General features: G+C 39.9%; 1 protein-coding gene across 2 annotated transcripts in view; it reads right to left on the bottom strand.

The window, feature by feature from the left end:
• Nucleotides 1-226: 226 nt before the first annotated feature.
• The window catches only part of ZC3H7A (zinc finger CCCH-type containing 7A), a 163,031-nt gene continuing 150,409 nt past the window's right edge, over nt 227-12,848 (bottom strand). For both annotated transcript variants that reach the window (XM_077448975.1, XM_077448974.1), the window contains one exon: nt 227-11,432. In XM_077448975.1, coding sequence (XP_077305101.1) covers nt 11,243-11,432 — 190 coding nt within the window. In that variant the 3' untranslated portion in view covers nt 227-11,242. The remainder of the gene's footprint in view (nt 11,433-12,848) is intronic.

Here is a 12,848-nt window from a genome sequence, read left to right as displayed (position 1 = left end):
AATTAACCTGTGAGGTGTCCAGTAGGCCTGCATTTGCCTCCTTCTGCCAGTGTCTAATTAGATGCTTGACAGAGGATTCTTTAAGTGCCAGTTTACTGAAACAAAGCTTTAAAGGGACTCTACATTTATTTCTGCAAATACCATACAATTCCTGATATATATGATAAAAAGTTTCCCACAAACACTAGTGTGGTATTTTAGTTTCTAAAAAAACGCAAGTGCAACATTGAGGTATAACAAATTCATCTTTACTTCAGGCAGATCTGGTTAAAACACACATTTCAGAATAGAAAAAAATTAAATAAAAATCAACAGATTTTCAATACTTTGCATATTTTAATTACAGTTTGGCAATCACAGAACAAATACCAACGCCTACTGAAATGCACTTTTTTTTTTTATTATGACTGATATACTGCACTGGTCAATTAGAAGACAGCAAACACACTATTATCTTTATTTGTCCAGGGAATTCTCAGTCCAGTTTCAGATTCTTGTTTCAGAACATTAAAAACTAGACATAAGTTTGCAACGACAAACAATATTAAACATGTATCAAAAAAATCACACCATACATATTCTTAAAAACTGTGAACGGGCACAACACTGGAGTATTAATGGGAAAACCTAATTGAACATCCTAATTCAAGCATAGCAAAACCTCAATACAACTTAGGTACTCATGTCCACTAGCTGTAAAGGAAAGCATCACAAATGTTCTCAACTTTGAATAACTGACACATCAGTATGGAAGTATAAACGTAATATGAAAGCTTTAGCATTTTTTTCCCCTAAATCTTACTGTTGGAATAATGACTTACATGCTACACTGCTTCTTTTATTCCTTCAGTGTTTCTATCCACTGGACTCCAATGGGCCACTCAGCACACGTACAGTTCTCCCTATTCGGGGTATCCCCTTTCCCTTACAGGGACCTAGAGAAACACCCTTGCATGCACTCTCTCTGTACAGAGCTGTGTGCAACCATACAAAAACACAGCTAAGATGCCTTAGGATAGAAAGCCACTTCCCTATTCCTGCCTCCTCCCTCCTCATAGCCAATAGATGGACAGCTGCTGTCCATTGTGACTTGCTACGGGCCCAGAGCTTTCTAAACTTCTCCTGACAGAAGTTTAGGGGAGGACACGCTTTGGGAGACAGTGGTAAAGCTATTAATATGTGAGTGTTTGAGCACACTTAAAAATGACTTACTGTACAGTGCTTTAATGAATGCATTGTTTTTAAAAACACTGAGCCTTTAATACGACTTTAAATCTGGGTAATGTATTTATTGCATGTACTAATGTATGTTTTAAATAGTGTCTTTTCCTTATTATTGCAAAATTCACCAAAAGTAGGCCCAAAAACATAGTGGGTAGAGACTAAGCAGTGATACAATAATTAAATGAGAAGATACAGTAAAGATTCACTTTGTTTCTTCATGGACGTAATATTTTATTTCAAATCAGATGTTTTTCAATTGTCTGAAAGCTTTTGCATTCCATAGTACAAGGTTGCAGGCACAATGTTTGTGTTGGTGCCTACCCTGGTTTCTAGCCAAAATGAAGAACCCTTTCAATATACCAGGTATTAGCTCTGCCTGGCTATGTGTATTGTGTGATGCTCGTGGGACTTATGTTCACACCACATGTTGGGCTACGTTGGTCAGCGTGGGCCCAACATATGGACAAGGCTGAAAAAAAATATATTTTTTTTTTACTTACCATAAAATCTTAAAATCCTTTTCTTGTGGTCCTTTAAGGGACTTGGTAAGTCTACACTTTGGGTTATATTGTTGCTTTCATGAGTATTTCCCACTAGCAAATAAACAACTGAAGGCCACCCTGGATAAGCACTCCAGCTACCAGCAAGCCTGAATTTTGTAGTAAAGCAGTACTGAGTGCACGATCATAAACACAGGGCTGGGACCTGTGTCCCTCAACAGACTGCAAGAAAAGATTATGAGTACAAAAAAAAGAGGAATCTCTTTTGAGATTACTGTACAGGACACAGGCGATGTATTAATATACTATAGGTTATAGGCTCATACATTCAGGTGATTGAACACTAGGAAGTTTTTGAGGATAACCCCTAAGGCAATTCCCCTATAGCCTTACCCCACTCCGTGAGGCTTTAGTTATTAGCTAGTAATGCAGAGTAACAAGGAGTTTTTTTGAACAGAAGACCTGGTGGCATCCTTACAAAGTTGGGCAACAAAATCTTGGTGCCTAAAGAGCATCCTCCAACAGATCTGGTGGAGTGTGCACATAACAACACAGGAGGAGGTGTTTGTTTTAGAGCATAGGCTCTAGAAATCAAATTCCTCATCAATCTTGCAGTGGTGGCTCTTGAACCTGGGTGCCTCTTGCGAGGACCAGAGGATCAAAAAAAATCTGTTCATCTAATGGAAGGAGGAGCATTTAGGCACAGTCTTATGGCTCTGACAATGTGCAGGCAATGTAGGAATACTTCTTTTGAATGCTTAGGAGCAGGGCACAAACATGGCAGAGCAATGTCTTCATTGAGATGGAATGCTAACACCACATTTGAAATAAAGTATGGTTTAGGCCATAATACAATCACGTTGTTGTGAAGTATGAGAAAAAGCTCTTCAAAAGGAAAGGGCTGGTAGTTCTGAGATACTTTGAACAGACATGCTAGCCAACAGGAAGGCTACTGATAAGGCACGTCAAGGGAATATCCCTGATGGGTTCAAAGGGTGTTTTTTCCATGTCAGAAAGAACCAAGTTAAGGTTCCAGTGGGGGTTACTGGAAAGGGTGCCTTATACGAGAAACAACTTGAATAAAGGTTTTTACAAAGGTAAGAGCCTTAGGAAAACTATGCATACGGCTGAAACTTGCCATTTTAGGGTACTGAGTGCTAGACTGTGGTCCAGCCCTTTTTGCAGAAAGGACCGAATGTGGGGTACCGAGAAGGATGGTTTTATGACCTTTCTCTGAGAAAGCAAAACTTTTCACACCTGACCCCATTTATGAATTGGTCAAGTACCTCACCAAATGCACATGTGTGTGAAGCACCTCTTGTAAGCAGCTTTTGCAGTCCAAGCGTTTAGCCAGGGAATGCTGCGCATATGTAGAGAGATAAGAGCCATTCTGGATACATGTCTCATGACCTGTATCACAGCATCTACGCAGAAAAAAGCAGTGAAAAGCTGTTGTATATACTCTGCAACTGCTTGACCCTAAAAGACAGGGTAATATTGGTTGTTCAGCTGTAGTATGACATACAGAAATAGAAGCACTAGCAGGTTGCAGGGCTGGGCCTTCCATATTAAAAACAGCCAAAAAAGCACCTCAAATATTCTGTCAGCAAAATCCTTAAAGGATAAAACATCTTCAATAGGTACAGTGAGAAGTTTGTTTAGGACAGAGACCACAAGGTCAACCAAAGGAATAGGCCTTGTTTTTTTGTAAACTCTTTTCCCACAGGATAGAGTTCAGAAAAAAACTGCCTATTCTACTCTACAGGGAATGTTTTGCAAGGCTTAGTATGTCTCTTTGTGCCCAAAGGGGCGATGCAAGATGAAGGAGAGTAAATATTTACAATGCCAAAGTTTTTGCATATAGCGGTTGTTTTACAAATAAACATTTAATACAGGGTGAATCCATAAAACCAGATTAATTTAGCATTATGGGTTTTCTATAGAAAGCTTTCAGACACACTCTGATTGAAACCATATACAGGGCTATCTTAACATGAAGGCAGAAGAGAGGGATAAGTGCCATCTGTGTACATTTTAGCTTGAACTCTGTAAATATGCTTTTTTTTTCAATATAGAAGTTATTAGATATTTCTGCACATGAGTTTATAGGTACAGGGACACAAATTATCAACAGTTTGTGCCTAGCAATTTTTTTTCAAAGGGGTAAACTGATAGAGAACAGAATGAGAGGCAAAAGAGGTTTCCTGTTTTAGTTGACAGCTATCATAGTAGGATGTACCAAGGTTTTCTGAGTATGACCTTGACCACTGAGGACATGAGACCTTACAGTAAACATGTGAGAACTGAAATATGGCTACTGCCACTGCTGACCTGTCCATTGGACAGACTTCAGCTTATAGGCTAAGTTCACCCCCCTAAATTCCAGCTCCCCCATTAACCCTTTCCTGACTAAGCCTATTTCTGACATTTGGTGTTTACAAGTTAAAATCCCTATTTTTTGGTAGAAAATTACTTAGAACCCCCAAACATTATATATATATATTTTTTTCTAGCAGAAAAAAAACAACACAGTATAGTTATCCCAATTTTTTTGTATAATGTGAAAGATGATGTTACGCAGAGTAAATAGATACCAAACATGTCACGCTTTATAATTACATGCACTCATGGAATGGCGACAAACTTTGGTACTTAAAAATCTCCATAGGTGACGCTTTAATTTTTTTTTTATGGTTACCAAGTTAGAATTACAGAGGAGGTCAAGTTCTATAATTATTGCTCTCCCTTTGAAGATTGCGGCAATACTGCAACTTACGTATACGTTTTCTGAGCGAGCTCGCTGTGATGGGGGCGGTTTGAAATTTTTTTTATTATTTTTTTTATATTACTAAATTGTGTTTTTAAAAAAAAATAAAAAATGTATCACTTTTATTGCTGTCACAAGGAATGTAAACATCCCTTGTGGCAGTAAGAGGAGGTGACAGGTACTCTTTATGGAGGGATCGGGGGTCTAAAAGACCCCAAATCCCTCCTTTGCACTTCAAAGTATTCAGTTCACTGAAAACGGTGTATCTGAATACTGTAGATTTTTTTAAATCTGGCACCATTGGCAGCTGAGTAAACAGGACATGACGTTGCTTCCGTGTTTACATAAAAGTGACTGGAACAAAGCCGTTTCCGGCTTTGTTCCACTCTGTCATTAGGCGATGGAAGAGCCGGATTGTCGATCGACTCTCTGGTGCCACTGGAAGGCCCGGGAAGAGCGGCAGGAGGGGGGACATTCCCGCTCCTCCAGGATAACAACTGAGCTGCTTTTAGCCACATCGGTTGTTATCCTCAGAAAGCCGATCGCCCGCTCCAAACAAGGGTACTGGGATGATGCCTGCAGCTGCGGGCATTATCTCGGTATAACCCCCGAAAGCCAAGTATGCACATCTGCATACGCTCAGTGGGAAGGGGTTAATGTACTCATTTTGCAAAAATAAAACAGCTTTCCATCAATTCTACACACACTTACCTCACTCTCTTCATAGCTGTTTAAACACACTGCTCGATTACTTCTGCCTTACTTCCTGGACAGACTTTAGGTCTTGACACAGAAAAGAGTTGACCAGCTGACCTCATTAGCACATCATCTATCCTCAGCTGGTCAACATCCTCCTGTGTGAGTGAGGTAAGCCTGTGTAGAATTAATGGAAAGCCACTTTATTTTTGCAAAAAAAAGTATATTAATGCTATAATGGTACATGGGGGAGCTGGAATTTAGAAAACAAAAAAAAAACAGGTGAACTTATCCTTTAAACCTGGCTCAACCACCTAGTGAATTACTGACCTAGAGCAAGTGTTCAGTTATTACAAATACGGTTTCCACGTCACATACCATTTTCATAAAATGTGTTAGGTCCCATGAACACAGGTGCCAAGCCACTGGTAAATTGTTAAACTCTATGAGAGGTTAGCTACTGTTGTAACTGGATGATGCAGCTAGCGGTATAAATGTTTAGGGTAGTACTTGCCCAGAAACAAATGCCCAGAATGCAGACTGTTGGGTTTCAGGAATTCATCCCTGGGTTCATACTGCTCTAAACGTTAGTACAGCTAGATTTCCCATCCAGACACAGCAGTACTCAATTTTCTCTGTCAAAGAGTTTTAAAGGCTACTGGCAGTGGGACTGGACAGTCACCTGTACCTTCCACCCAACACCAGAGTCCCATATGTCAATGCTAAACACCTAGTGTGCATAGGGCCTTAGACATATGCAGAAAACAGCACATACATAACTACACCCATATGTATAAAGCACTATATTTTGGAATTTCACTAAATATGAAAATAAACTGTATGAACAATGATAAAATGCTATGTGGACCCTAACTAAAAATATAGTTTTTTAAAAGGCAAATAAATCACAGTATATGAAGGCATTAACATACTTGCATGGCAACAAGATGGATATTAATAGCAGTTTGAACAAAAGTGGTACAGAGGCTAAAACAATCAAAACAAACCTTAAAAGTTATAACATATTTATCGATTATTGCAAGCATACACTATGTCAGTTACTCAGCAACAATGCATTGTACTATCCCATGGATATTTATGAAGCTGTATACCAGTGATTCGCAACTCCTATCCTCAGGACCCTCTAACAGTCCAGATATTAAGTATTACCTTGAGGAGATGCAGATTAGAATACTGCAATCACTGAGCAGCAAATGATATCACATGCAATGTATTTCAGTTATCTTGCAAACCTGGCCTGTTAGTGAGTCCCGAAGACAGGAGTTGAGAGCCACTGCTGTATACTATCATGATGATAATTAAGGCAAAGTGCACAATTTATGCTTTACAGTATTTGTCATTATGCAACAGAAATTTGTCATGCCTCTCTGTGCCACCAGCCCCCTATTTAGGTACAGCTTGGCACAAAACTACAGAACAGATAGACATTGTCAACAAATAACCTCAGCATGTTATGCAAAGCCACCCTTGCATGCAATATATTAAAAGGATAACATATCATCTCCTTATATTTTAGGTGGTCTGCAACACTTTATATACCAAGATTTGGGCAATCATGCCAAAACTGTATAATTTTGTAATAACGTAATAATAAAAATACAAAATAAACAGAATAGGAGTTTCTTCATTCTAAACTAAATTTAATAAGAATAGCCAAAGAATACCTGTCAAGTGATGTAAATGTATGATATAACTTGTCTGAAAACTCACTTTCTAAAAAAGTTAAGATTTAAAAATAAAAATAAAGAAGGCACCTATTCTCATAAAAAAGGACTTGTATATGACTTATATTAGGATCATATTATCCCAGGCTTTATTTTTATTTTATAACCTGCATGAAAAAAAAACTTGAAGTCAGCTTGTTGCTGAAGGATACACAGATTATTTTCTTCCCACCATGTATGTATAACAATAATAAAATGTTAACACTGCATTTAAAAGCCAAACTCTGGGGTGGAAGGGGGAAAAACCTGACAGTGCCCCCTCTCTCTGCAAGGGTTAAATGCCTGTTACATCTAGGAAAAGGTGAGCAGGCTGCATTATTTACATTACCCCCACTTTGGCCAGCTCTTGACCTGTCCTCTTCTCCGGAAATCAGGGCTGGGGGTGTTACTTTAGCGTTATTTAGATCTATTAACCCTGTACTGTATGTGGAGGAGGCAGGACTGCAAATGCAGTAGTAATTTCAAGAGAAGGCTCTGTGAGACCGGTCTCATTGCTAGAAGGACTCTGCTGGAGCGAGGCATAAGGTTAAGTATTACACCTCATTGGGCAGGCAAAGGAATGAAGACTGTAGGATACATTGTTTCCCAAAATAAACTGCTGACTTTTGAGCAGCTTTAAGATAAATTTGCTCTTCTTAATGTTTATTTTTCATCAGATTCACCTGCGGCATGCCTTTGTCTCCCAGTTCAGTACAGCTGAATTAGTGACTCGGCTCTCCTCTCTCAAATGGTTTGTTATGGCATGATACACTGTGTAAACTGCCATCTGAAGCCTATAAACAACTGTTCCCAACCAGATCCCCTCAACTGTGAGATGCAGAGAAAAATGGGAAGACATGTCTCCGATTTACAGGGTGATAATTGAAACATGTGAGACTACCCATTTCAACATTTGGTTTTGGTGAGAGACTGTCTAAAACAGTATAAATTCCTTCATCGTATCTGTCATATGCCAGCCAAGCTAACAAATATTTATGGGTCCCTTATGGCCGAATGCTGGAGTTGCACCTGCCCCCCGGCATACTTCTCTCATGTGTTTTGGACTTGCCCTGTAGCCCAACAATATTGGAAGGATGTTACACATTTTATAATCAGGGTTACAACCCTGCCGGTCCCAGTGACTATCCTGGTATGTTTATTGGGTCTTTTGGAGGGACAGTTGTACACAGAACATTGTTGAGTATACTACTTTTTTATGCTCGAAAGGGCATCATTCTACACTGGAAAAAAAAACATTAGCCTCCACAGCAAACACTTGCAAGACCACTTATTTACATTGGGGCTGCCCTCGGAAATTTTAAAAGGTATAGGGTGGCTGGCTCTCAGTACCAGACCCAAGCAGGTAGTCCTGCATGGCTTCTCTATTACATTAAGTAGAAGCTGGGTGGGGGAGCGATAGTGGTTATGATATAATTGATCTGTTTTTTTTCATTCCACACTCTTAGCTTGATATTTTCCTCAGAGCTTAGAATTGCTCAGCTTAAATGACTGGTGTTAGGGTCAGAGGGCATGCAAAATATGGGGCCTACCTGATTACTGTGTGTGCACAACTGGTATCCTGTTTATTGTATATTTTTGTATGATCAGGGAGGGTCGGTTCATCCACAGAGAGGCTGGGGGGGCGGTTGGTAGAGGATTCTGAGAAACCTCCTCTATATCTCTGTTTTGGGGATGTGTTTTTGTACCTCTGTAATTGTGTAAAGTATTACACATTATTTCTCTATCCTTAGGCAAAAAGGAGCATTTAACCCTTGCAGTTGTGGAGCAACATACAGTATTTCGCAAAAGTGCATACACCCCTCACATTATTGTAAATATTTTATCATATCTTTTCATGTGACAAGACTAAGGAAATGACACTTTGCTACAATGTAATGTAGTGAGGGTACAGCTTGCATAACAGTGTAAATTTGCTGTCCCCTCAAAATGACTCAACACAGCCTCAATGTCTAAATGGCTGCCAACAAAAGTGAGCGCACCCCAAGTGAAAATTTCCAAATTGGGCCCAATTAGCCATTTTCCAGTGTCATGTGACTTGTTAGTGTTACGAGGTCTCAGGTTGAATGGGGAGAAAGTGTGTTAAATTTGGTATTATTGCTCTCACTCTCTCATACTGGTCACTGGAAGTTCAACATGGCACATCATGGCAAAGAACCCTTAGGATCTGAAAAAAATAATTGCTGCTCTACGTAAAGACGGCGTAGGCTATAAGAAGATTGCCAAGACACTGAAACTGATCTGAAGCATAGTGGCTAAGACCATACAACGGTTTAACAGGATAGGCTCCACTCAGAACAGGCCTTGCCATTGTCGACCAAAGAGGCTGAGTGCACGTGCTCAGCGTCATATCCAGAGGTTGTCTTTGGTAAAGATGCATGAGTGCTGCCAACATTGCTGCAGAGGTTGAAGGGGTGGGGTCAGCCTGTCAGTGCTCAGACCATACACTGCATCAAATTCGTCTGCATGGCTGTCGTCCCAGAAGAAAGCATCTTCTAAAGATGATGCACAAGAAAGCCCGCAAACAGTTTGCTGAAGACAAGCAGACTAAGGACATGGATTACTGGAACCATGTCCTGTGGTCTGATGGGACTAAGATTGTGTCAAGCGTGTGTGGGAACAACCAGGTGAGAAGTACAAAGACAAGTGTGTCTTGCCTACAGTTAAGCATGGTGTGGGAGTGCCATGGTCTGGGGCTGCATGAGTGCTGCTAGCACTGGGGAGCTACAGTTCATTGAGGGAACCATGAATGTCAACATGTACTGTGACATACTGAAGCAGAGCATGATCCCCTCCCTTTGGAGACTGGGCCGCAGGACAGGATTCCAACATGATAATGACGCCAAACATACCTCCAAGATGACCACTGCCTTGCTAAAGAAGCTGAGGGTAAATGTGATGGACTGGCCAAGTATGTATCCAGACCTAAACCCTATTGAGCATCCTCAAACAGAAGGTGGAGGAGTGCAAGGTCTCTAACATCCACCAGCTCCATGATGTTGACATGGAGGAGTGGAAGGGGACTCCAGTGGCAACCTGTGAAGTTCTGGTGATGCCCAAGAGGGTTAAGGCAGTGCTGGAAAATAATGGTGGCCACACAAAATATTGACACTTTGCGCCCAATTTGACATGTTCACTTAGGAGTGTACTCACTTTTATTGCCAGAGGTTTAGACATTAATGGTTGTGTGTTGAGTTATTTTGAGGGGGGTAGCAAATTTACACTGTTATACAAGCTGTACACTTACATGAAAGGATATAATAAATATTTACAAAAATGTGAGGGGTGTACTCACTTTTGTGAGATACTATATGTGTTTTAATGTATATTTTAACTGGTGTTACCACAAAATTCAAGTATTTCCGACAATTGACCTTTTAGCTATAAATGTATTTTCTAACTTACTGTTAAACCTAAAGACTAAAGAGAAGGGTCAAGACTGTAAAACTATGACATTTCTTGGCTCCTTCATCTGATCAGGTATCAACAGTGAAGGCAACACAAGTACTGGTGATCACATTTAAATCAATTTATCTTTGTGAGGGCATTGGGATATAAAAGCAGACACCAGCATTGTTGATCCCTACTAAACATTTCAGGTCAAGTTACGTTCACTTCATTCAGTAGGCATGATTTTAGTGGCTGAAAGTCATTGCTATATTGCTAGAGAGAAAGTAAAATTGTATCCTATCTACATAAAAAAAAAGTCAAATTTAAGCATTTACCTACCAATGACAATATTCTGTTCAACTTCACAGTATGGTTTATTTTACTGAAATATTAATTCACTTAGTATAGCAATTACCCAATCAGGTGTTGGCAGAAATCCTGATTTTCTTTTTTTAATGTCCAACACACATTTGGGAATTCAAATTTTTGAAGGTTCAAAATATTTGATAGCATTCACTCTTGAAAGAGTGAATATATAAATGTTGGTTTACAGCTGTAACAGATATTGTCTGCTGGCAGAGCAAGTATACAATTCGGTGATCAAACACATTCCAGGAAAAAATAAAATAAAATAAAACCACTCCCCTTAAGTTGTTTATAATTTTGAACTTTTACTATAACAAGTAATCTTTCTGCAAAAGTTCACTTAAGGCACCTCTCTGTATAATGCTCCTTGGCTCCGCTTTTTCTATCAAATTAAGCGTGATCCTCTCAGTGCAAGATACTGAATCATTCAATAATGCACAGCTCTACACAAGAACTCAGAGCATAAAATTGCTGTTTTAACAATTTTAGGAGCTTTTTTTTAAACTTATATTGCAGTTGTATCCATGTAACATTTGCTTCTCAGGATAATTGACTGTTTAATTGAAAGCATTAATCAAAAAACTATATTTCCCAAAGTCATTATCATCTGCACTAATGAGTTGATCTTTGCGTGCTTTCAGAAGTTTTTGATTTAGAACTTTACTTCTTTCTTCCCATTCTTGAAGTTCAGCATTTCCATGGGCAAATCTGCATTTTTCTCCATCAGGGCAGGAGTCAGATAAGAACCTAATTAAACAAAAAAAGTGAAAATAGTTAATAGTTATGCATGTGATTGCCAGAAATCTGCCCCCCACCATGTTATTTCCACAAAATAATAGAAAGATTTTATTTCAAATATATATATTTGTATATTTTGTGGTTATGATATCTGTCAGGGATACAATGCGCATGGTGGGGATGGTCCAATTCCTCTTTCAGGCTTTGAGCACCTGATAGAGGTATAACATGCCCTTAGAAGCCCACAGGCCAGTGTCTGGTATAGAGGTGAGTTCCTGCAATTAGCAGTTATGCCACAGGGGGGTATGTGTGTGATAGGGTGGTGCATTGATTTTTCTAATAGCTAATTCCCAAATGCATCTGTGGTGTCTCAATAAGGGGACATGGGTATTAACTGCCCCTGTTTAGCAACTACCTCTAAAAATCACCTGCAAAGGTGAGTTAGATCCACGGTTAGGTTGTCCACAGACTGAAATTTGGTATTTTGGAGCCTCTGTTTTGTGAAAGTGATAGAAGTGAATTGGGCTGCCAGGTAGAATGAGTGAAAATCAGGTATGGCCGTGCTCCCTAAAGTAGTCGGGCAGTTTGTGTCTACCAAACCCCCAGATAAAGGAGTTAAAGATAGCGTCAATTGTTCTAAAGAATTTAAGGGGAAGTAGGATCGGGGAGGGCCAGAACATATAGAGGAACTTAGGCAGGAGGATCATCTTGGTGAGGTTTACCCTTCCCATCACTCCCCCTGGCAGTCTTGCCCGAGGTTGTGTAATTGTTTTCAGAATTGTGAATAATGGTTCAATATTATAGTATATGTAATGCTGCAACTCTCTAGTGACTAAAACTCCTAGGTACTGGATAGAAGACTGTTCGGTGGGAGTAAAGCTGGACTACATGATGGTGGATGGGGATGAAATGGGAAGATTTGTGACTTGCTACAGTTTATGCACAAACCAGAGTGTGTGCCAAACACCTCAATAATCTGAAGAGCAGTTTGGAGGCCGTGGGACTGTCCACCTAGGTAACTACTACTGGTGGTCTAGAATCTTTGTGTGGTAGGTAGGCAGGCAATTTTCCCAACCTCTCTCCCTGCTCAAAGACTCATTGCTGGCAGAAGAAGAGTTTATGCCTGGCCTTTTCGTAATGCAATTGGTTCACAATTCGCATTTGGGATTTGAGCTCAGAAAGGTGGTCAGGCGAGGGGTCATTGCAAAAGCTTCAGTAAGAGAAGTCAGCCTGTCTGAGGCTTGCTGTAGAAGGACTCTAGAAGAGGCCTTCAGGTAGTTAATATGTCTAGATAGAACGGGCATGTAATTTGAAATCTTCCCATACTAGGCCGATCAAAGCCGAGCCACAGTTAGAATTGAAAAAGAATTGCCAGTCCCATTGAATGTCTTCCTGGTCAGATAGGGCAGTCAGCCAGAAAGGGTG

The sequence above is a fragment of the Lithobates pipiens genome, unplaced genomic scaffold, assembly GCF_037356315.1.
Source record: "Lithobates pipiens isolate NorthernLeopardFrog02 unplaced genomic scaffold, aLitPip1_a1.2 Scaffold_22, whole genome shotgun sequence".
Classification (NCBI taxonomy): Eukaryota; Metazoa; Chordata; class Amphibia; order Anura; family Ranidae; genus Lithobates; species Lithobates pipiens.
This window is presented reverse-complemented; position numbering and strand designations above follow the sequence as displayed.